The 23,883-nt window shown below is 45.7% G+C and overlaps 9 protein-coding genes and 1 non-coding gene across 10 annotated transcripts; 5 read left to right on the top strand and 5 right to left on the bottom strand.

Annotated features, from left to right (window-relative positions):
- Nucleotides 1-60: 60 nt before the first annotated feature.
- On the top strand, nt 61-2,484 carry ATNIH1004_007780 (uncharacterized protein; the record flags this gene model as incomplete). The annotated part of the gene is made up of 14 exons (XM_033572398.1): nt 61-141; nt 198-231; nt 294-341; nt 441-537; nt 602-734; nt 809-867; nt 1,179-1,311; nt 1,372-1,408; nt 1,503-1,556; nt 1,670-1,803; nt 1,888-1,993; nt 2,074-2,159; nt 2,214-2,363; nt 2,413-2,484. 14 exons carry the CDS (start codon nt 61-63, stop codon nt 2,482-2,484), a joined length of 1,224 nt encoding a protein of 407 aa, XP_033425713.1.
- Nucleotides 2,485-2,733: 249 nt separating this feature from the next.
- On the bottom strand, nt 2,734-3,391 carry GPX1 (glutathione peroxidase; the record flags this gene model as incomplete). The annotated part of the gene is made up of 2 exons (XM_033572397.1): nt 2,734-3,254; nt 3,349-3,391. The coding sequence occupies 2 exons, from the start codon at nt 3,389-3,391 to the stop codon at nt 2,734-2,736; spliced, it is 564 nt and encodes a 187-aa protein (XP_033425712.1).
- A 698-nt stretch (nt 3,392-4,089) lies between these two features.
- ATNIH1004_007778 lies at nt 4,090-4,162 on the top strand. Its single transcript has one exon. It is a non-coding gene; the product is annotated as a tRNA-Lys (tRNA).
- Nucleotides 4,163-4,793: 631 nt separating this feature from the next.
- ATNIH1004_007777 (CTAG/PCC1 family protein) lies at nt 4,794-5,211 on the bottom strand (the record flags this gene model as incomplete). Its single annotated transcript, XM_033572396.1, has 2 exons — nt 4,794-5,100; nt 5,186-5,211. 2 exons carry the CDS (start codon nt 5,209-5,211, stop codon nt 4,794-4,796), a joined length of 333 nt encoding a protein of 110 aa, XP_033425711.1.
- Nucleotides 5,212-10,177: 4,966 nt separating this feature from the next.
- Nucleotides 10,178-12,176, top strand: cdcA (phosphoprotein phosphatase CDC14; the record flags this gene model as incomplete). Its single annotated transcript, XM_033572395.1, has 3 exons — nt 10,178-10,226; nt 10,334-10,871; nt 10,919-12,176. 3 exons carry the CDS (start codon nt 10,178-10,180, stop codon nt 12,174-12,176), a joined length of 1,845 nt encoding a protein of 614 aa, XP_033425710.1.
- A 618-nt stretch (nt 12,177-12,794) lies between these two features.
- Nucleotides 12,795-13,539, bottom strand: ATNIH1004_007775 (HD domain-containing protein; the record flags this gene model as incomplete). The annotated part of the gene is made up of 3 exons (XM_033572394.1): nt 12,795-13,041; nt 13,096-13,309; nt 13,404-13,539. The coding sequence occupies 3 exons, from the start codon at nt 13,537-13,539 to the stop codon at nt 12,795-12,797; spliced, it is 597 nt and encodes a 198-aa protein (XP_033425709.1).
- A 366-nt stretch (nt 13,540-13,905) lies between these two features.
- Nucleotides 13,906-14,926, bottom strand: ATNIH1004_007774 (phytanoyl-CoA dioxygenase family protein; the record flags this gene model as incomplete). The annotated part of the gene is made up of 4 exons (XM_033572393.1): nt 13,906-14,165; nt 14,231-14,449; nt 14,514-14,688; nt 14,753-14,926. 4 exons carry the CDS (start codon nt 14,924-14,926, stop codon nt 13,906-13,908), a joined length of 828 nt encoding a protein of 275 aa, XP_033425708.1.
- A 601-nt stretch (nt 14,927-15,527) lies between these two features.
- ATNIH1004_007773 (uncharacterized protein) lies at nt 15,528-17,490 on the top strand (the record flags this gene model as incomplete). The annotated part of the gene is made up of 9 exons (XM_033572392.1): nt 15,528-15,534; nt 15,611-15,790; nt 15,861-15,891; nt 15,956-16,150; nt 16,207-16,372; nt 16,430-16,531; nt 16,589-16,718; nt 16,768-16,880; nt 16,933-17,490. The coding sequence occupies 9 exons, from the start codon at nt 15,528-15,530 to the stop codon at nt 17,488-17,490; spliced, it is 1,482 nt and encodes a 493-aa protein (XP_033425707.1).
- Nucleotides 17,491-17,960: 470 nt separating this feature from the next.
- Nucleotides 17,961-20,252, top strand: ATNIH1004_007772 (putative C6 transcription factor; the record flags this gene model as incomplete). Its single annotated transcript, XM_033572391.1, has 5 exons — nt 17,961-18,202; nt 18,263-18,993; nt 19,069-19,492; nt 19,549-19,837; nt 19,893-20,252. 5 exons carry the CDS (start codon nt 17,961-17,963, stop codon nt 20,250-20,252), a joined length of 2,046 nt encoding a protein of 681 aa, XP_033425706.1.
- Nucleotides 20,253-20,528: 276 nt separating this feature from the next.
- On the bottom strand, nt 20,529-21,129 carry ATNIH1004_007771 (putative RING finger domain protein; the record flags this gene model as incomplete). Its single annotated transcript, XM_033572390.1, has 3 exons — nt 20,529-20,712; nt 20,781-20,954; nt 21,026-21,129. The coding sequence occupies 3 exons, from the start codon at nt 21,127-21,129 to the stop codon at nt 20,529-20,531; spliced, it is 462 nt and encodes a 153-aa protein (XP_033425705.1).
- Between the last annotated feature and the right edge of the window lie 2,754 nt (nt 21,130-23,883).

Here is a 23,883-nt window from a genome sequence, read left to right as displayed (position 1 = left end):
TCAGTTCCATCCTGACAACCTCAACTACCACCTTGGCCTAGGCCGCTGTTCACTGTCACTATGGGTTCTGTCGTGTTGCCCCATCTTCACACCGCATGGCATGTTGACCAAGCCATCCTTAGCGAGGAGGACCGACTTGTGGTATGTCTATTTTTTCCCGTTAGCATGTCGGGATTGCTGATATGCTCAACACGCAGGTCATTCGATTCGGTCGAGACCATGACGTCGACTGTAAGATTATCACTTCGACGCATCCATATATTCTGGATAATAAAGCTGACGGTGAATGCAAGGTATGCGCCAGGATGAAGTGCTTTTCAAAATCGCCGAACGGGTCAAAAGTAAGTCAAGGATAGGGGAGAAAGTTACCTTTGTTTTCTATTCATGCTCCGCAAAGAATATTTTATCTGTTTACCAGAGCAAGGCTAATGAATACACAGATTTTGCTGTGATTTACCTCTGCGATATCGACGAGGTGCCTGAGTTCAACACCATGTATGAACTGTTCGATCCAATGACCATTATGTTCTTCTACCGGTCAGTATTTTGTTCATCTCTCTCTCTTACGTGTAGTCCTCCCTTGCTAATGATATTTGGAAAGAAATAAACATATGATGTGTGATTTTGGCACCGGAAACAACAATAAATTAAACTGGGTTCTCGAGGATAAGCAGGAACTGATCGATATCATCGAGACGATCTACAAGGGCGCAAAGAAGGGACGCGGTCTTGTGGTTAGTCCGAAAGGTGAGTATTCATTCCCTCTTGCCACTAGTATTATTTCGGATATTGGCCTAACAGGATATAGATTACTCCACGAGATATCGGTATTGATTTGGCTGTTCTTTGTGCGTTGCTTTGTTCGTGGTATGTGTTATGAAGGATGATGAATAGAGGTTGCTCTTATTGAGTTGATCATTTGAGTTTGGGTTTAGCATGTTAATAAAAAAGAAACCTGAAGAAATACAATTGCTACAATATAATCATAATGGCTCCCATACTTGATCGTTGGTTTTCCCTACCATATACGATGGAGATCTCGCTCCAGTAAGACAACCCCACACCCAAATAGTAAAAATTCCAGAAATTCAACATCGGATCCCCTCAACAATAAATAAATATCAATTATCCCACAACACCTACAAGTGGTTACAAAATCGTTCACAAATCCGTACCAGCGCCGGCCCGCCCATTTCTTCACCTCCCGACCGCCTTTGGAACCTCCCCAAAGACAACATCAACAACATGATCGACCACGCCATTTTTGAAAGCCTCCAGGCCAAAATCGATGAAGAGACCGCAGTGCGCGATGTAAGCAGATCTGTACTAAGAAACAACGTGTTACGAGCTGTCTTTGACGCGGTTATCTAGGAGCTTCATGAGATTGTCCAGACGCTAGCAAGGAAGGGTGCGTCTTTCAGAAATAAAAAAAAAAAAGATCTTCTATATCACTCATGTATTGAGATTGTTTAAATATGAGCATAAGTCTAATATTGTATTAGGGAGATCTACGCAAGCGATCCTTTCACGAGCGCATTCTACCCCCGCAGACAAATGTATGTTCGTGTTTATATGCACCCACTGATTCCTGATTCTTTCAGAGCTGGGTGTATTTTTTATTTCATTTATACAGCTCATCATTAGTATACTGGCTAAATCTATATACCAGTGCCCCCCATCCTCGAAGAAGCTACACAGGAGATCATCGCTCAGCGCGATGAAATCGCTCGCTTAAAAGCTGTAGCTGACAACCATCCCTTCTACAAATACAATGGGCTGTGGACTCGCGAACTGCAAAACCTGGTCAGTTAATTTATTCCATCTCACCTGACATAGCAGTTCACAGACCCATAAAGACAATCGACTAGTACTAACTGAAATCGATAGGTCTCGTCGATTGAGCTGTGCGCATACCTCGGCGGGTTTCAGGATTTCAAGAGTACTAGCTCGGCGTCGTTCTTGACGATTGAAGAGGTTGGGAAATTTCTAAATAGTAGGTTCTATCTATCTATCTATATATATGTATCTTTTAAGTTGTGTGTATGGGCTGATATTTTTTGTTTTGTTTCTCAGTTCCGGTGAATCTAAAGGAGCAGGATGCTTTCCATTTGACGATTGAGGAGTATTTACTTGCGTTGATTGCCATGGTTGAGGAATTGGTAGGCTCCCGATCTCCCATATTACCAATGGTCCATGTTAACAGCCCAATCTAGTCTCGTCTAGCGGTCAATTCGGTCACTCTGGGAGACTACAGCCGTCCCGTGCAAATTGGTAACTTCATCAAGGACTTGTTTGCCGGGTTCCAGCTGCTCAATCTGAAGAATGATATCCTGCGGAAGAGGAGCGACGGGATCAAGTACAGCGTAAGTGGCCGGACACTGCTGAAGACTACAATCCACTGACATTCTTCAGGTCAAAAAGGTCGAAGATGTGGTTTACGATCTTTCCTTGCGTAATTTGATTCCTAAGGGCGGTGCTGCTTGATTGTAGAAGCTAGTTATGTCATGCAAAACTGCGATTTATGTCTCGAAGATAGATATGATACGAGCAGAACAAAAATGTTGGCCATGATGGGAGGCTGGATATAATTTCGACAGAAAATAGATAATCTCCCGCTCTCATTCATATATTATACAAAAATTAAATGAGTATATCCAGGTAAAAATTAATGCCTATAACAACGTCGCAATCGGAACACGTAACATACGATCACCTCCAAATAATCATTACATACTATGCCAGCTTTGCCATAGTCTCATTGCCCTGCGCCGAAGCCAGGGTACCCTCCTTCTTCGCCTTCTCGATCTCCTTCTCAATCGTGCCCTGCAGCGATTCCGGCTTGGTGGTACTCGCCCAGCGGCCGGCAACCTTGCCATCCGCCGAGATGAGGAACTTCTCAAAGTTCCATTTGATGCGCTTCAGGCCCAGCAATCCAGGCTGCTGCTCCTTCATCCAGGTCCAAACGGGCGCCGCATGATCTCCGTTCACGTCCAGCTTACCTAGTACAGGGAAAGTGACACCATAATTCAGCTGGCAGAACGACTGGATCTCATCGTTCGAACCGGGGTCCTGGCTGCCGAACTGGTTGCAGGGGAAGCCGAGGATGAGGAAATCATCGGGGTGTTTTGTCTTAATGTTTTGGTAGAGAGTCTCGAGGCCCTCGAATTGTGGGGTGAAACCGCACTTGGAGGCGGTGTTAACGACAAGGACGACTTTGCCTTTGACGGAGGCGAGGGGGTAAGGGGATCCCTTCTCTGATCCGAGCGAATTAGCCATGATTACTTGGGATCCGTTTTGGAACAGGATTTAAAAAAAAAAAAAAAAAAGGTCATAGGGCGATGAACGTACTATCTACCGGTTCAAAATCGTAAAAGGTGGTTGCAGACGACATGGCTTTGGAACGGATGTTTATCCAACAAGGACTGGAAAAATTAACAGATTTTGTCCGCAAGGGATGCGATATCGTAGCAATCAAAGGGTAGGGGAATGGTCGCAATAAGAGCATACTCTGTGAGAACTGGCCCAGGTTGCACCGCGGAAGGATCTGCGGCTTTTTAAGTGTCGGAGCAGGAACGAAGCCTGGAAGGCGATGTCATCATCTGCGGGGAGACTGCCTGATCTGGCATGTCGGGAATGTCCCCCTTCTCAACAGCAGCGCATGTCTGCAATGCCTTAGGACGCGCATAACGAAGTAATTCCAAATACTCTCGGACAACCCTGTCTGCTTGGTAATCGGGTGAGGATCTCGTTTAGCGAAATCTGAGTGGTGGCATGGTGGCTAGCAGAGTAGTTTGCAGGGTAGGTTGCAGAGTTGGGTAATCACAAAAGTTTCACGCGCGTAGGGGAGCGCGAGTTCAGCAGTGTAGGTAGTCAAGAGATACGGAATGACTTTGATTATTCTATAAATCATTAAGAGTTGGCAATTTTTATAGGGAAATTTTAATATAGTAACCTGGCGTAGCTTTTTGCTTGAATTTCCCTCATATCATAGAATCCTGGTTTCTCCCACCATCTTTCAGAACAGAATGAGGATCGAATATAACTTTTGTCTTATATAGCATTTTCTGTTGGTCGCTTTCCAACCAGCCAGCCCGGCTAGCTCAATCGGTAGAGCGTGAGACTCTTAATCTCAAGGCTGCGGGTTCGAGCCCCGCGTTGGGCTTCTTTTTGCAGATCTTTTTGGGATCTGTCCAAATTAAACTGTTGAAGTTTTTGTATTTTTAGTACGCTCGTGCGCCAGGGGAACAAAGAGGTTCGTTCCTCTTCCCTTTGATGATTATTATTTTCACCATCGCACCATGGGATACAAAGGCATCATCAATTGCTACCATAAATTCCGTATGATATTGTCTATTGTATATATCTAGTATACCAGATATTGTAGCCTCCAAAATATTAGAGTCCAATTGTATCGAACACATATATCTCCTTTCTTAATGTGTTATACAGACTCCCGCCCAAGCAAAGGCAAAGGCTTATGTTATGCTATGTGCTTATATAGTTCGTGAAACCCATCCAGCCACTTGCATCGCTAGATAAGGTCTAGCTCAATGGCTCACGCAGAGGATACTATCCATCCCCAAGCGCAATATGTCCGTATCCTCTTTCCTGTGTTTCAAGTCATCTGATCTGGGGTTGAGTCCGACTGGCAGACCAACTTCTCGCAGCCATGGAACAATGTCAGCCAACCGTAGCGAATGGTATCGCCGATAGATGGTAAACAATTGCCGCACTTGTAACTGTCTCTTGATACTTCAAATCAAAATTGGCAGATTGATTCGTATCCGTCTCGTTCATTTTTTATCCAGTTCCTCTGCCTTTAACACATCCACATCCAACTCCTCCATAACCGTGAGCACAACACCCAGACTCTCCATGAACCCGTTCACCGCAACACGTAGCATCCGATTCGTGGTCGCGTGGTACGTTGTCTCCAGGATGGCAGGGGCGAATTCGGACACCATTCCCGGCAGATCAGTCATCGTGGGCAACTTCAGTGCCATTTCGCGACGGACAAAAGGTGAAAGCTCGGCGTCGACTTCGATGGCACGAAGAGCGGAAGACGCTAGTCGAGAAGTCGGTAGGGGGATGGAGATTGTTCTGGTGGTGTGTGAGTTGAGGCCCTTTAAATGCGCTGATGGTGGGGCTGGTTTCGACGCCGTATGAAACATTATGCGGAACTTACAGCGTGTAGGGGAACTCGGAGGCCATTTTGGCAAGCTTTGGTAGCAGAGAGCGATAATGAGGTATTCTAAGGGAGGAACGTGTATGTGTTGGAAATAGGCATGACTCTTGTTCGTGGGTTTCTTGATGGTGGGGTGGAGATGAGTCAGCAGCTACACTGCCAGTGGGCACAAATTATACAAGCCTGGGGTCGTTGTTTTCGAAATGTAGGAAAATTAAGTATAGTATGTCCTAATATGTCATGTCTGTCATTTTAAGATGTCTTGCTGATTGTGTGACAGGTTACGATTAGGGTGTGAAAATAGTCGGGTTCAAGACCAACGATAAATGCAAGTATACCTTTAAACCACAGATTCACATAGCATCCCTATTCTCTTTAAAGGAGAGCAATGGTCGTGAGCAAATGGATCTGCTATTTAATAAAATTAAATTTACTGCACAGGTCCCAGGATAGAGCGTAGCTACAGCTCTTGATCTTGCTCTGGTTATCAGAATCGTTTTCAATCTTGCCTTGAGAGTTATGTAGTTTGGTGACAGCGCTGGATGAAAAGAGGAAATAGCGACAGCAGAAGCAGTGCTGGTGAGCAAGGGAGGTAGCAATTCCAGTGAGTCTCATTGTGGTTAACTGTGTAGGACAGCAGACCAAATGCAGAGTAATCTTGAAGAAATGGCTGGTCTGAGCTAGAATGATGAAAAGAAAAACAGAACCTGTCTCTGTGAGAAGTTGATGTTTATTATATACAATGTACTCCCGTGTAAGGGTTGACCGGGACAAGCAACCCTGAAATAAACAATGACTACACCATCTTCCGTTCTGAATTGGGTATCAAGAACCTGCAGGAACTCACTCGTCACTCTGGATTGGAAGGTCCAAGCTTCAAGCAAGTAAGCTTCAGCTCCTAAGAGAGTACTCCAGGACAACGCAGTGGTGATTCTCCACAGACCAGAACACTACAAACTCTTCAGATTTTGAAGAGTCTGTTATGACAAAGCGCCTCCTTTCCCTGAAGCTTTTGTCCCATCGTCGGTTTTGTTGCATTGGTCAACTTTAGTGGATTAAGTTTAAGATGTAGTCCTCGTGTGCATTTCTTTCTGGGGATTGTAGCTTTGAAGACGAAAGAAAATTTTGGTTGGAATAGTCATAAAAAAGGGGCTTGTGGAAGGGAAGCTGGCTCAATATCTTTCACCTGCCATTGATAGTGGAGTGAAGAGCCATAAAAACCTATGGCCAGTCTGAATAAATACCATATGGATTGCCATGCTAAACATTAATCGAAGATAGTCAGTGATTAGTTAGAGGGTCATCACTTGCCCTTCTTTGGCATCAGCCTTCCAACTGACATAACCATCGAAGAGATACCTGTTCAACCGGGCAGCGTCCGGTATACCCCCGACATGGGAGAACAATACGCCTTGAGGCAATAGCCTAACCTATATAGCAATTGTGCGTAGAGTGCAGAAAACATATGTCTGTTGATAAGCTGAGATGCAAGTGGCGAACTTGGAAACACCAATTCACAGGACTACAGTGGTGTGTTCACGAGGCATATTAGTGCCTTTCAGTGCCCCCCACCGCCTTCGGGATGGGGGTGCACCACACCGGTAGCCCAATTCACACCGGAAACCCAAATTTGATACTATTCGCACTATCTATCATCTTTCCCCCTAGAATCTATCCAAAAAATCTGATTTTCCTGCTGTGCTGCCACCGCTGAATCAGGTAATACAGAATCTATTGTTGTAGAGGGTTGTGGTGGTGGTTGGCTGTATAGTTTTCTCCACTACTTATTTAACCTTTTTTTCTTTTTCTTAGCATCCTTCTCCTTCCTAGCCTCGATAGATCGATTAGCATCTTTTGTACTAAGTATACCAGAATCTCCAAGCCTTGGAACCTGCCGCTTAGTGATTTGGCGCCTTTGGGGGGCCTGTATCTGTCTTATTTTGCTAATAATATCACTTATTATAGCAAGCTCCTCGGCCTGTCTTTTATAGGGATAGAACGCTCGTTGTAGGCCTCGCTGAAGCTTTGGAGTAAGGCTATTAGTAGCGAATATTTTCGATAGTTTTCTTTGATTTTTCTCAAGGTCTTGGGCGCTTTTTGGAGGTGTATTCTCCACGCTAGAAGAAGAGAGGTTTGGTGGTGGTGTAACCTCCCCATACAGGCGAAGATCTAGTGCGAAGAGCTCTGGAACTGGCGGAATAGCATCCTAAAGCTTTTGGATAATAGCAGATCTATCTGGAGGATATATACCATGTTCTTTAAATAAATTCCGGATAATTTGCTGGTTAAATATCTTCTTCCGGACAGTAATAATATCCGCCAAGAAATCCGCCTTACTCCCTGGTATTCCACCCTATTAAGAAATAAGGTTATTTTGCTTGCGAAAATTCTATTTATATGCAAGGAAAGGCTTGCCATTAAAAGGTTGGCAAATATAAGCTGTATAAGGCCGAAAATAAAAAGGAATAATATTAAATTCCTCACAGAGTTGTAGGAATTCAACAGTTTTATGGGACTTATAGCCGTCAAATATTAACACCCGTTTTTCTCCTTTTTTTGTCCGACCTTTTGTTGTCTTATGGAATTTTCGAAGCCACCTAATAGCAATCTTATCATTAATGTATCCCTTCGGAGAAGTGGCTGTCCAGTATAGTGAAAGTTCGGGATAATTGTACCAGCATTTCATAAAATTAGTGCCTTTAAAGATAAATAATGGCTCTATTATCCAACCGTTAGCAGCAATACACTTGACAGCTGTGATATTCTTAGTATAATTAAACTAAGCAAGGTCAGGGCATATTCCCCTTGTTCTAATAACCTTCCAGGATTTTCCCTGGCCAGGTTGGAAGCCACATTCATCAAAGTTATATACTAGATAAGATGGGAGGTCCTTGACTATATTCGCCAGCTAATTATACCAATGCTGTAGATATCCAATATCCTTAGTATTAATATGCTTTTTATCCTTTGTCTTTTAAACCACAGGGCCTAATTTTAAGTGTGCCGGCAGTCTCTCTTCAAAGCGATATAGCTATATCTTACTAACTGTGTGATCTGACCCAGCGCGCTGTAGTACCTGGTTCGCCCACTCCGCTAGCATATCAGGATTAACAGGGAGATATAAATCACGTATACAAGCGACCCATTGGACTAAGGCTTCCTCTTGGTAATTATTAAGGGCCTTGTTAATAGGTTTTTGGGCGCTGCGAGCCTGTTTTCCCTGGCGAACCCGGCCACGCAGTGTCTTGTACGGGACGCCATATTCTCGCGCAATCTTCGACAAATTAGGTTTTTTTTCAGCATAGGCAGCTTCACAGGCCTTAATAACACGTGATTCGTCTATTTTTGAAGCTTTTGGCATGGTGGGTGGATGGGAATAACATCAAGAATATGGATGGTGGGAAATTTGGGTTTCCGGTGTGAATTGGGCTACCGGTGTGGTGCACCCCCATCCCAAAGGCGGTGGGGGGCACTGAAAGGCATTAATACTTCAATTCAAGGGACTCAGGCGAGCTGCTAACTAAGTTAACATAACCGGCCACCGAGCTGTGTGCCTCTGTATTGCATATAAAATAGCACTTTTTATATGCATAATATCTTAACAACAACAAGTCAAGAGGGCCTAAAATCTATAATATATAATAATACAATAGCATATATATAGATATTAAGCCTAGATCGCTGTAGGGTTTCTAGTTTATTGTATTTCAAAAAATACATTTAAATACAGTGGTATTTAAAATAATCTTGTATTATAAGTCAACAAAAATCTTAAAAATTCTAATTAAATTATATGAGCATTCTGAAATATTTATATATCAAGGAATACTTCCATTTTTATTATAACTCTATGTTGTTGTTAAAATATTAACGTCATAAAAGTGCTACTTTATATGCAAACAGAGGCAGGCAGCTCGGTGGCCCGGTTACCTAGATGGGTGACTAGTAGATGGCACGTGACAAGGAATATGGTATGCCTCTAGTTAACGTAATCGGTAAGCGAGCGCCGCGCCTTTGTATTCCATATAAAATGACACTTTTTGAGAGTCTAATATCTCAACAATAAAGCACCTAGAGGGCATAAAATTAAATATACAGTTTAATATAATACTGTGTATATATATATTAAGCAGAGAAATTTCCGGAATGAATATTTCTCCAGGTAAGATAAATTACAGCTGTATTTTTTATACTTTTAGTTGTCCTAGTATTTAAAGCCAAGAAAACTAATTAAAAACATGAGAATATAAAAACACCCTTTTAGAGTTCATATATATATTATTATCTTATCAAGACGTTTCTATATCTACTGGTGGTTGAGGTATTAAGGTTTCAAAGAGTGCCATTTTATATGGAGTACAGAAGTGCGGCGTTCGCCTTCAATGCGGCGCTCGCTTACCGATTACGTTAACATCTTGTGTGCTGACATAAGCCCTGCATGTTTTTGATCCGCTGCCGTGTTGGTGCCTGGGGGACCTGAGGCAACTAGGGGTTGTCCTGTCAACGACTGGAGCTAAACCATATCGGGGTAACCACAACATAACACCAGCCAGTTAGCGTGCATCGCAACTGCCCCAAACGGTCTCATCGGCCTCGAGGTCTTCTCTCGTGCTATCTTTTTCTTCTTCCCCTCCTTTCTCCTCCTGCACCGTGGCCGGACAAGTCTTTTGTATATCTTCTCACTCGCCCTGCTCCTCCTCCTTCTGCTCCTTGTCTCTCCGCGGTATATCTTTACTCTTATCCGCACTCTAGCTGGTAACAACTTCGACTGTTTTGGTACATCAACAGCCAGATCATGAATGTTTAGCTTGAATTCGTGGTTTTTGTCATTATTCTCAGTTAAAAATATTACCAACTATCCTCATCTCTCCATTGCAGCTTTATCCTATAAAGAGATATACTCGTTACGAACGCCTTTCCTCTATTGATTGTTTTGCTGCTGCTACTATCCCCGCTAATAATTGTTGTTTGTGACACTTCTCTACAAACATAATGGTTGCAAACGTCGGTGGCTACGGCCAGGTGATCGAGTACATTCAAGGTCCGTTATTCTGTTTCCCTTTTATCTCCCCATGGATGACTAGCGCTTGAGTGTCGGTGCCAGCCATGTTTGAATTCCAAATACTGACCATCTATCAAACGAAATAGATCGGCTATACCTTGCTTCCTACGACAATCCTCCGGACTCGAGAACTCCATTCCCTTATCCACTCGAACAACCGAAATCTCCAAGCAAGCGCTCAGCGCGGGCTCAGCCAAGTACACCCTGCAGCAAGAGGCGAAGCCCTGTGTACTTCACAGTCGATGACATCCTTCTCTATAACTCGTTCCATGCGGACTTTGGTCCTTTACACATAGGTCACCTGTACCGATTTGCTGTTCAATTCCATGAGATCCTTGGTGATCCTGCGAACAGTGAGAGGGCAGTGGTCTTCTACTCCAAAACTGACTCCCGCAGCCGTGCCAATGCAGCATGCCTGGTTGCTTGCTACATGGTTCTTATTCAGTCCTGGCCTCCACATCTGGCCCTGGCGCCCATTGCCCAGGCAGACCCTCCTTATATGCCGTTTCGAGATGCTGGATACAGCCAGGCAGATTTTATACTGAACATCCAGGATGTGGTGTATGGAGTGTGGAAGGCGAAAGAACAATCACTATGTGGCCTGAGAGACTTTAGCCTAGAAGAGTACGTGGCAATAGCTGATTATTCAACTACCGTTAACAATTTGTTAGATACGAGAAGTTTGAACGAGTCGATATGGGTGATTTCAACTGGATAACGCCTCAGTTCTTGGCTTTTGCTTCTCCTCAGCACCAACCGGTAGACCCGATCCCGCTTAATACTCCCGAATATGCTGCATTACCCTCGAAAGTTTCCGAAGTGCTTGCGTCCAAGCTTCCCCTTCCCTTCAAGAATGTGTTGGCCCATTTTGCAACTCGCAATGTGGGATTGGTAGTGAGACTGAATTCTGAGTTATATTGCCCATCATATTTTACGGCGTTGGGAATCTCCCATATTGACATGATCTTTGAAGACGGCACTTGCCCTCCACTGCCTTTGGTGCGACGATTCATTAAGATGGCACATGAAATGATCACGGTAAAAAATAAAGGCATCGCCGTGCATTGCAAAGCTGGCCTGGGCCGAACTGGCTGCTTGATTGGGGCTTATCTCATTTATCGCTATGGATTTACTGCCAATGAAATCATCGCTTTCATGAGATTCATGCGACCAGGAATGGTGGTTGGCCCCCAGCAGCACTGGCTGCATTTGAACCAAGGCTCATTCCGCGAATGGTGGTTCGAAGACACAATGAAGGAGAAATTGGCTCAAATTCAAGCAGCTCCGATAACACCGAGTCGGCAGTCGACTAAGCAACGTACCCAAAATGGGCCAATTGCCACTCCACCAAATAACAATCATTCGAAGCGGGCCGCTCTTGGGGAGATTGATCATAACGAGGGTGCCGGTATCCATGCTGAAGAGAATCTTCCAGCCCCAACTCCTGGTCAGCCGCGAAAGTCTCATCGAAAGGATTCCCGTCACCACCCTTACGCGCGTACCACCTCGGGCACTCTTATCGTCGAAAAAGAGTCTAGTAAAAATGTGGAACATTCAAGCCACAGAAGCCATCGTCTCAGCAACGATGGCAGCGAGAGCGAGGAGGAAGTTCAACTTCGCATGCTGGCGAAGCGTTCATCAAGGTCCCCGGCCGTGTCTGCCAGCACGCGGTCTGTTAGCTACTCTGCGACTTTGACTGCTAGCTACACCTTGAATGATGACATCCACGAAGACAGGGAAAACTGGGGAGAGGCCGGATACGCTGCACCAAAGACTCCTGTGAGTAGCAAGAACGGAAACGGTGTTATTTCTGTGGGCAAGGTCAGGACGAGCCCTCGCCGCGTGACAGATACCCGGAGCGACTCCAAAGGTGTTCGGAAGACTAGTGGTCGAATCGGCAGCACAGGCAGTCCCACGAGAGTGAAATGAGGTGCCTTAGCTTTGACTCTGCCTTTTCTCCTTTTATCAGATCCTTTTCGAGCCTCCAACAGATATCCTTCGTGTGTTGCATCTTACCTGATTACATTGTTTGCCACCTTTGTGTTGCTGGGCTATAATATAGCATTCTGTATGCAGTTGTTTGATTACCCATTTGTGCGTCTTTTGCTTTTCTTTGCTTTTTATTCAACCTGAATTGTGCTTGTGGGTGTTCTCCTGGTTTCCGGTTTAAAATCGGTGGGTTCGGAGGGGGCGGGTGTTATGGCGTACGGTTGCATTGTTTTATGATCGGACGATCTAGAGGAAGGCATTGAACGCATCGGCCCTTGTGGCTGGCATGGAGTGCCTATGGTTGACTTGGTGCAGATCTTGATACAGGATGATGCTTTTGTTGATTACATCGTGTCTCTGTACGTATATGATCTACGTCGGCATGACAAACTTGGCTGATGACCATCTATAATGGCTGCATTTAAACGGTTCGTAGCAACTACTATAAATGCCTAAGCGTCTCAAGAACTTTATCAGTATATAAGACCAACGTGTACTCAAATAGTACACACTAAAACAGACGGCGTATGGCTACGAGCCTTCTATATGTACTGAGGATTATTGCTCCTCTAAATGAGCCACTATCAAATTCAAATACTCTCTCGCTCGCGGCGTCGAGGCTTCAATACCCGGGACTTTAGCGGCATCGTCCCAAAGGCGAAGTGCCACCATTTCATTTCGTAGTGGATTTTGATCGAAAGCCGCAAGCTCGGGTCCTGTAAATGGCCCTCCTTGGAATTCGAGTGACTTTTTCGAGGCAGAGGATAAAGAATCATAGTATGAATGGTTCACCGCGGTAAGATACCTAGTCCGTCATAAGTTATACTGCTTGATACTGAGTGCCCGAAACTACCCTTACCTTTTTGCTGCGACGTGACTCTCAACGAGTCCACATACATTCTGGCTAAACCCAAGAGATCGCAGATACTCTGCACCTATAGACTCATGGCCTACACGTCCGACATTTTCAGTACTGTTCTTGAGGTTCATCCTTGCTTCTTTTGTCGCTTCGAGAGGGATAATTTGGCCGATGTCGTGCAGGAGAGCCGCAATGATAAGGTCATTCCTTGCTCCTGACAATTCGGATGTTAGTATAAGGGACCAGAGTGTTTAAGGCCTCCTGTAGGTGGGAGGTGTGCTTTTTTGTGGGGAGGGTGGTCGTAGTACCAGACTTTTGGGCCTGGTGAGCAGCTTGGAGACAGTGTTCGAGTTGGCTGATAGACTCGCCGATGTAGTCACCTTGGCCGTATTGATCAAGTGATTGGATTAAATGCTCAGCTTTTTCGAGCGGGGATTGGATCATCATGACTATGCTTTCTAATGGAATTGGATAGTTAGGTTTCTAGTGAGTGGATGGATGCCCGTGTTGGTGGTAAGAGTTGGAGGGAGTGGGAAGATTGGACCCGGGATGGGAGGGGAAGGCTCTTTATATTAGGGACACCCCACGTGCCTCTTTGGAAGGGGGCTTCATTGACATAGGTACATGCCTTCATTTGAGGATGTTCATGGTCCTTTCTGTTTGATCTTTCCTGAAAGTCAACTATCCCAACTATTCTATGTTTCTCTAGATAGTTTGTCATAATACAAGAAAGTGCATTTACGCTGAACGATCGAGGGTGTAGAATTGGTTTTGATTACAAGATGATACAAAATGAACCTCGCACAATATTCATACTGCTATCTGTGGCTGACGCTCAATGGTGAGCATGGGAGAGCCATATCCGTATCGCATTCTTCCCTCCTCGTACGATTCTCCTTCCTTACGCATGTGCGTAGCAGGCCAGAGCTTCCGCCGATCTTCGTAATATTGATCGTGAAGATCGCCTTCCGCTTTGCAATTGTAAGTGGCATAGATCGCACGCCGGTCCTTGGAGCTCCGATTGGCACCGCTGCGATGTGCAAGGTAAGATCCAAATACCAGGATGTCGCCTGGTGGTAATCTTGAAGTGAGCAGTTATTTCGAATTAATTTCCGACTGTTGTGGAAGTACTAACCTGGTTTCAAATCGCACGCACTCCACTTATGGCTGTCAACCCACGTGGATTCAATACAGCGATCATCTCCTAAAGGAATCTGCAGTAGATGGCTACCGTCCACCACGTCTAGTCCGCCATTCTCTGAATTCATGTCATCGACTGCAGCAAGTACTGTTAAATGCTTGATATTCTTGACGTGGGTATACGCATTGGCATCAATGTGAGGGGAGAAGCCACCTGGAAGGAGTGGTCAGCTTTGATGGAGGATTTTTCAGAAATGTGTATACGCGAAGGAGCCTACCACTGCCTGCAAGCTTGTAGTTGATCTTCTCTTTGAACAACAGCATCTCCTCCGAAGCCAGTTGACCCAAGACGCTTAGGATTCGCTCGCCACGAAGAAAGCTGTTGAACCCTACATGGCTGTTGACGTAGTTCTCTGTGCGACACAGAACGCGCTTGCCCTGGGAGTTTACCTCCTGGTTTTCTCTTTAGTTGCTGCTATCACACTGCAGTTTTACTTGGATGGATGGAAGATCTTACCTCGTAAGGCATGTATGCTGCATCAGGCGTCCGGGGCAGGTCATATACCTCCTGCGTCCATTGCTGGAGCCGCTCCGTTTCGAGAGGGTTGAGGAAGTTCCTGATCAGTAAGTATCCCTTCTCGTGGTAAGACTGCACCTGGCCTTCCGTCAGAGCATAATGGTTGTTCTCCATGATGCTGCTAATTAAAACGTGGATAACTAGTATTTGAGCCAGAAAGAAAGAGAACCGACGCACACGCCTTATTCCCGCAGAGAGAATGGGATCAGCGAGCTCATATATCCATTGGCGTTATGACCCTTCCACATCCCTGCATCTCCCCTCCTTAACTTGCGATATTAGGAAAGAACTGCAAAGCGGGGAATGTTACGTTATCGTGGAAACGTCTGAAACTAGTCAAATGAAGATATCCGCATGTCGTTTGCAGGTGGGGGATACCTTGGCCAGTTATAGCGCCCGCTGCGGCCCATGTGCTTCACTAAACGAGGCATGTTCCTCCGACCTTCTGCGCCTGGGAGGGCCTATACAATGTTATACTTTCGATTACACACATTTTTCTATGCATCGAATGTGGATCATTTTCTGTGAACGACAGCATGTCGGCGAATTCATTCGATCTCCTCGTGCAAGACAGAGTGGCCGCGATTGGACAGTGCTGGGTACTACGTTGCTGGGTCCAACGCAAGCTGTCTATACGAAAGAGTACTACCAGTGTGAGGAGAGGATCTGATGGATTGCTAGTTATATAGCAGATAATATTCCATTTGCACTGTATATGGTCGGTGAGGAATTTATACCGCCCAATAGTTGGTATCACTGGTCTTGCGTTGGCAACTCTAACGATGGCTTTTCCAACAGACTCCTTCATGATCAAGGATGCAAAGATTACCGTGAATTCTCAAAACCAGCCCCAGAAAGACTGCGATGAAGCGCGCGGCAATGATCGTCATGAAGACCAGGCAAACAAAAGTTCGAGCGCGTTGAACGTTGTGATTTCGGGAGTGGCTCTCTTCAGTGATGGTTACAATGCGCAAATTAGTATGTCTGAAAAAGTCGTCCAAGCTCTACCCAGAATATAAGGCAGCTAACAGTTTGGCCTCTCATCCAGTTGGCTATATGGAACCCCTATTCGCCGTATTGTCCGTGCAGTCAGACAAGCTTTGCAGCCAAGAAATCTTCCGCTGACCCCCTTGGTACTCACAGGTACAAAAGCACAATGTCCTCGACGATCAAATCTCGATTGTCAAATTCTTTTCTGATCGGCGAGGTTTTCGGGATGCTTTTCTTCGGAGCCCTTATTGATCGGCTGGGCCGGAGAACCGGTGTCGTAGCAGCGACCCTGTTCCTGGTGCTAGGCATCGCCTTGGCAGCAGCAGCGCATGGAACTTCAGAGCTTGGGTGAGTACTTGCGTTGCTAGGATGATTGATATCAATGGTGCTCATTTGTGTGGCAGCATGTTTTGGATGATGATTGTCGCTCGTGGCGTTGCAGGGTTTGGAGCTGGTGGCGAGTATCCCGTCTGTGCTACAAGCGCAACAGAAGCAGCAGATGAGACGGCTCGTCTCCGAAGAAAAAGAGGCTTTCTGGTGGCACTGACGACAGATTTTGCTGTGGACCTGGTATGTATGGGTGATCGCAACTGCTTAGGCGAGGGACTTACTCACTCTACTTGCTAGGGTTTCATCTTTGCTGGAATTGTAGCTTTGATTGTCCTTGCTTGCTATCATCAGGACGCTCGTGGAGGAGTATGGCGAGTATCTTTTGGAATTGGTTTCGTGGTACGCTTCTATGCCATATGAGCGCTGAGGAAATGACTTCTGATCTGCATCTCACAGCTTCCTCTACTCATTTGTTTCTTTCGCCTCCGCATGATAAATTCGACACAGTACCGGAAACATGCGATTAAGTCTCAATATCCGTACTGGCTCATTCTCAAGCGATATTGGAAGCCAATGTTGGGAACCTGTAGGTGGATGGATTTGGATTTGGATATCGCACTTTGCTGACTTCTTAGCCCTTGCTTGGTTTTGTTATGATTTTGTCTCCTACCCATTCGGAATCTTCTCATCGACAATCATTTCACAGCTAATGACCGATAACTCAACTGTTCAAAACATTGGCTACGGGGTACGGTGACCTTAACCCTTAACCATTCCTGAGGAAACTAAAGGAGATTCAGACAGTTGTCAATTGCTTCTACCTCCCTGGTTGTCTCTTGGGTGGGTGGCTCATGGACAAGATCGGTCGTAAGCAGAACATGACACTTGGATTCATGCTCTGGGCAATCTGGGGCTTTATACTAGGCGGCGCACTTCACCCAATTCAGAAGGTATTCCCACTGTTCGTCGTGATGTACGGCATCTTTATGGCACTGGGCGAGATGGGTCCTGGTGTCTCGACATTCCTCTGTGCCGCCGAGTCCTTCCCTACACCCCTACGTGGCCACTTCCTAGGATTCGCAGCAGCCGTGGGCAAAGCAGGCGCCTCAATTGGCACCGAAGTGTTTACCCCCATTCAGGATTCATTCGAATCGACACCACAGGGTCAACAGGCCGCGTTTCTCATCGGGTCTGCGTTTACTCTGGTGGGCGGGCTGATTGCGTGGTTTTTAATCCCAGATATGTCTCGAGAACTAGAAACTGAAGATGCTCAATTCAAGGCATACTTGGAGGAAAATGGATATTGTATTAGCCATTACGGCGAGGCTCTCCAGGTGGATCGGAAGCGAGGCGTATAGGGATGTTCTTTTGGGTAGTCGCATGATGTAAACCAGGAGATGACCATAGTGGGTCGATCGAGGATTAGTCTCGGTAATATAGTTCCATCTTTCAATTCACTGTACCTTATTTCTAATGAGGATAGTATCATCCATGTGTTCTCTGTTCCGCAGCAATCCATGCGCATTACCTGGTAAAAGCTTAACCCGGCCGTGGAGATAATACTTACGAAGTGAATAGTCACTTCAATTTGTAATATGCAACTCTCTGCATTAAAAAACATCATAATGGTGAAAATAATGCACTTCTAAATACCAGTGATGGCATTCTTGTATTGCGTGCGTGTGGACTGGTTGCTGGTGACTAACCGTGTTGAGTTAGGACTTGTCCGGCAAAAAGGGCGGCGATAAGAGGCAATCGATCTTCACGAACTCTCCATTCCCTTCAGGCTTGCAGATCATTGACTCTTGGGCTATTTTGTATATCCAAAATGGCCGAGCTATATTCCAAACCCCCTGTGCTGCGTCGAAATGGCGCTCTTCAGTCCTGTGAGCCGTGTCGTAGATCTAAATTGCGATGCGATCACGGGAGACCAGTCTGCGGGCGATGTAAAACGAAGAATATCGAACCTCGATGCTTCTACCACCCTGCCCCAATGACGAAGCGAACAGTCTCGACCAGTGCAAGTCTTGTTCAGGCAACCGGGAGGTTGACTAGCCAGCACAGCTCGAAGTGAGTGCGTCCCGATTCTGTGACTCACTGGAACCCAGAATCCATGCTAACTGCAAGTAGTGCCTCGAGCCCGGGATCGGCCATCGATAGCACTCGACTCCGTGCAACTATGGAGTTGCCGTCGACGATCCCTGGATACCTGGGGTCGACCAGTTATTCCGCCGTTCTCGCGGAGCACCCGAGCGAATTGTCTTTTGAGGTAGAGAGTAGCGTCACCTCTGGGTCTTCGACCCGGCTCTTGGACCCGGCTCGTCTTCAGTCGGGTCTGGAGATGCTCAAACTTCTGCATAGACTCACAATTTGTGATTCATTGATCCGGAAATATTACTCCCGAACCTTGTGCGTGGTGATACCGTCTGTCGTGATCGAGGCCATCTTGCAGTCTATCCGAAGCACTCTGAATAGCCTGGATTTCAGCGGTGATATCGATAGCCAGTTCCAGGATCTTGCCCTCCAGATATTTCAGAATTCATCGCGTCCCATGGCTGTTCATGGCACGATGACAGTCGAAGATTACTGCGCCTCGTTCACCGGGAAGAATCTCCGGTGGGAGGCTGTCATAGTGGTTTTTGTGACTTCCGGTATAGCATCGATGTCCACTCCTGACAATGATCCGGATCTTGTCCAGGTAGCAGGTGATAGCCAAGCCAAAGATCGATTACGGGTTCAAATTGTGGAAGCGAGCGACACCTGTTTGGGTTTCTGCGACCAGGCCGCCTCCGTTAATGAATTATTGGGGTTTTGTCAATATAACGATGTGATGCTGAGAACTCAGCAGTACGGCGACTCCAGTAAGGGCCCAATAAAACTTGCTCCGTTGATGTTACATTGTATTTTTTTTTTGCTGACTATTCGCCAATTTTAAGGCTTTCAGGGCTGGCGTCGCCTGGGAGATCTATCGGCAACGGTTTACGCTCTTGGGGCCCATCAAGAGAGTGAGCAGGCCGATGACTGCCCGTTCTTTCTTCGCCAATGGAGAAGAATCTTCTTCGTGGCGGCATTCTATGTAGATAAATGTGTTGCTACCTTCGTGGGCAGACCTCCGTTCATCAACTACCGATATTGCACCCTGACCCCTCCGTTGGATTTGAGAGAGGAGACACTCATAGCTGGCGGAGAAAAGCTCAACCGTGCCATATCGGAGCTAGACATGGCTGGATGGGGCGAGCAAGACAAGGTCTACAGGGTTTCGGTGATTCGACTACGTTTTCTGTTGGCGGTGTTTCGAGAGCAGGCTCTTGAGATCGCCCTGGGAACCTGCGATCATTGGGACCTTGAGCAAAGGTCAAGGTAAGTCGGACTACTGGCCTACAATTAACGAAGAAAGAGTGCTGAAAACCACATAGCCACATTATTGAGAAAGCGCGCGTAACGTGGGAAGCAGCTCCTGCGTACTTACGGTTTGACGTCCGCACGAAGGAATCAGTGGAGCCGTTCTCCACCTCCTTCACCATCCTACACATGTATCTAGACTACCAGTATACGATATTCCTCCTGCAGAGGACGCTCGTGAAGCGTACAAATACGGGCCAGGAGGCGCTCCTCGAGACGTCCCGACGGGTGCTATCTATTCTGATTACTGTCACTGCCGAGCGAGACTCCGTGCTGGACTTAAGTATACATTATTCCTGGCTGGTATGCTCCTTGGATTCCACCCACCCGTACCCGTGCAGATATTGACAGCGCATAGATCCTGTATTACGGACTCCCCAGTGCCAGTGTCCTCATGCTCGAGCTCCTGCACCAGGCCCAAGATGCGGGACTTAGGTCTATCATCTTGCCGCGCGCCGAACTCATCCGGAACCTCAGCGTCTTCGTATCCTGCCTCTCCTGGGTGTCCCGTCCGAGCCATGGCAATTATCAAACGTGCAAGGAGGCCGAAAAGAAGCTTTCGCACATCCTCGATCAAATTCTTGACCCACAGCCAATCCAGCAGGAGATCCTCAATGATGTCACGTCCGGTCTGTCCAATTTCTTGGACTTTTATAACCCCAGCAACTGGGACTTTAATTCGGAATATCTGCCACCGGCTGATGGATTCGTGTTTTGAAAGATTAGATTGGGGTATAGGGTAATTCGTGATCGATCATGCAGGCGAATGCATACAGGCATTGACAAGACATCAAGGAAGAACCTCTGAGAGGGAGTATTGAGCTGAAAAAGGTAATCATAGGTTGTTTGAAGGCTGAACCAATGAAGAAACGCCAAAAAGCAAAGAGACCCGAAAAAAATAATAATAAATAAAAAAGAGAAAAACGAAGGAAAAAGAGAGGGGGGAAGAGAACGCCATCACGCTCCAAAGCAAAAAAACCATCAGGTCGTATCCTCATACCATCCATACAAAGTCATTACTGGGACGCGCTTCTTGGATGTAATAAGCCCGGTAACAGAGAGGGCAGTTAAAGTGGTCCTGCAAGTACCACTTCTCCAGGCATTCCTTATGGAAAACATGCAGACATTTGAGTTCGCGGATCTCTTGGGAACGTAGCACGGACTCAAGGCAGACGACGCTGTTCCGCAATCACAATTAACTTGGGATGATTGATGACAGGCATCCGACCGGTCGACTGGCACCTACCAGACAAACTGACCATCGACACAATCGGAGGGTGACAGAGGCCCCTTAGCCTTGGACCACCATTCTTCGAGGGTGCGCGTGGGCGAGACGGCATCCAACTTGCGCAACTTGTCGCTCGAATTGCTCTTGGATTTAACGGGACGGCGCTCTCGGCGATTGACGAAGATTGTCAAGCTATGGGATGCAGCGTCAGTTCTCCTATTTTCAGCTCCAGGAACGGCGCGATGATAAAGGGAATAGTGTACAGCAAACACATAATAATCAAGGAGACCACACCTAGTCCAATGCCTAGGACAATGGCCATATGATTGTGGTTGGTGAGGTCTCTTTTGTCCACTGTCAACCCCATTTCCTCACGACCACTGGGGAGGGGAGGGACAGTGGCCGGGAGCAAGGAGCTGATGAGTGAGAAACAGTGTTTGAGGAGCTGAGCTGCGCCACTCCGCCGAGGATGATCGACTTTCAATATGAATGATCAATGAATGAATGACATAACCAAAGCGGTTGAACCCCCGGGCGGGGTTGGTTAGTATTGGCTGGTGCCAATCCTGCAATAACTCTAAAGTACGAATTTGAATCTGGTCGACTTGGCCGATTAGCGCTTATATAGTAACCATTACCATCATGAGAGCGTCGACTCTATGCAAGGGAAACAATAAATCGCCTCCCCCACATTCCGTCCATGGAACGCAGAGTTGCCCTTTTCTTCCAAAGGTTCGGACTCTGACGATGGATCATGGCTGACTCCATGCGGGGTGAACGTGATTGATGAAACTTAGGCTCCTTGGCGCAGCCGCCGTTGATCGTGTGAACAGTTAGTGTCATGCCATGTCATGCCATGGTGGTCAATCCTCCAGAATTGCATGATCAAGGCCTATCGCCATATTCCTACCCTATTCATTATACATTTAGAGAATACCCTAGCCTCTTTTTGTACCAAAGATCATGCATGCAACATGATGTGGGATGCAAACCATGAATCATTCCCAATAGTGTGCGCCGCGGGCTTTTGTGCCCCTGGCAAAAAAATAAAAAAATAAAATAAAAAATAAATCGCCTGTCACTAAATCCTACACTTATATCCAAATTCATCTACAATGCCCGAACAATTGTGAACTGGATTGATTACAACGCGTCCCAGACCTGTTTGCATGGGAGGACACTGTCTTAGTACCGCTCTTTTTTACCCGGTTAAAGAACACTTGGGTTTATTCCTGGTGTATGTACAAGATCAAAGATATATAATTAAATAATTCATATAGTACTTGGAATTCTGTGACTTATTTGCCATTGTACCCGAATCGGATATTGATTATGCATGCCATAGAAATGTTACATTAGATTCAGTAAAGACTGAATCCAGGAGAGTAATAACAGAAACCGCATCTCTCCACACTTACCTACCAGTGATTCAATAGAGGCACTATTCCGATCAACAGACACAGGATGAGACTCGCAATCCTGGGATTTCACCAAGTAGATATTCAAATTCTCACAATTCATGGACGACATAAGCGCTCTTGAGAAAGTTTGCCTCCAGGACCGAAAACTCCGTTTAGCGATTAGTTTATATATTATATTTTAATGAGCCTGAGGATGTAGAAGATTCATTGCCCTTCTTTGTACGAACCATAGCAGATTGACGAAGTCGCTCAGCACCCTGTTTACGATTATAATGGGAGAATCGTGGGTATTTTGGGTAGTAGCGAAGACAGTGGTTGCACGCTGCGGATGGGGAGATAAATCAGAAATATTAATTACTTCTATATCTTGTACAGAGGTAGAAGTAATAGAAGAACTGAGCCTTGTTGCTAAACAGGAACCACAAGATACGGCCTTATGACGTTGACCAGTTAAAGGGCAAAAGGGAGTCCAATTAGGAGCAGCTATAGAAAAAAGCTACTGGTTTTTTTAGCTTTATTTTTTTTTTCTTTTTGGGATTGTACGAGAGTATTGGGATACTTATAGCACATTAGGGAAGGCTGAGAGGGGTAGACAAAGGAGCAGTGAGTAAAAGTTTCTTTGTATAATACTAATTTAATAAACTATCCCTATAATAATTATATATAACCTCAAGCTCTTGAATTTCTAGTCTAGGTTGCCAATCAAAAGCCCCTGTTGGTCGTGTTGATAAGCTAGGAAGAGACTTAGGTCCTTGTTAAATATAGGCTACAGTCCTTGCTCGTAACTTTAGATAAATTGTATAATAAGGAGCAAAGACATCCTCACCTAAATTTTCTAGAGGATTCTTGGGATTAAAACCCAGATCTTTGAGTTGTAACGCAGTCCAATAATAATTAACTGGAGGAAGGTATTTATCTGGATCTATTTTATAAAGTAAATTAGTATAAAATTATATATAATTAAAACTGTTTAAATTACTTACCCCATTCTATTACTTCCTCCAGTAAAGTTTGTAAAAGATCCTGATTAAACTCTAGTCTAAAATTCTGAATACCATCTGCGGCGTAGTTATAGTTTATAAATGGCTTTCCATGAACTAGATGCGGACGAAGTCTCTGTTTCCGGATTAAATAATTATTCCACTGAATGAGAGGGAAATGGTAGAACTCCGAAAGAGTAGGTCAAGGAGACACTCTTAGACAGTTCAGAAGTTGTGGGCTCGGGGCCCACAACTTCCTGGCAACCAAAGAGAAGACAACATTCCTTCTACGCAACTGCGTCCCGTGGTCTGTGAGAAGGTTGTTGATTGTCTATTACCTCTTTGAACAAGGACTTAAGATAATAGCTAGCTATACAAATGTCACGTGCCAATCCCCCGAATTCCTCCACTACACCACGTTCGTACAAAGGAAGTAATTTGAATTCGTATTGGCATGTAGATAGGCTGGCCGTTGGGAGGGGATTTTCCCTTGGAATTTCCCTCCCGAATGGGACCTGGACGGGAACGGGACCAATTTCAAGAAATTTATGGGAATTAGGGATTTTAGGGAATATCCTATTCCCTAGATCAAGATTCCCTCTAATTTCTATTCGGGAATGGGACGGGAAACAGGACCGAACTTATAGATGGGAAGGGAATGGGAATCATGGGATTTTCCCATGGGAATTTCCCTTATTTTAATCATGTGATAAATGACTA

This window comes from Aspergillus tanneri (genome assembly GCF_003426965.1).
Source record: "Aspergillus tanneri strain NIH1004 chromosome Unknown AapTan_7_pilon_pilon_pilon, whole genome shotgun sequence".
Classification (NCBI taxonomy): Eukaryota; Fungi; Ascomycota; class Eurotiomycetes; order Eurotiales; family Aspergillaceae; genus Aspergillus; species Aspergillus tanneri.
Note: the sequence above shows the minus strand (reverse complement) of the source record. Positions and strands in the feature narration are given on the sequence as shown.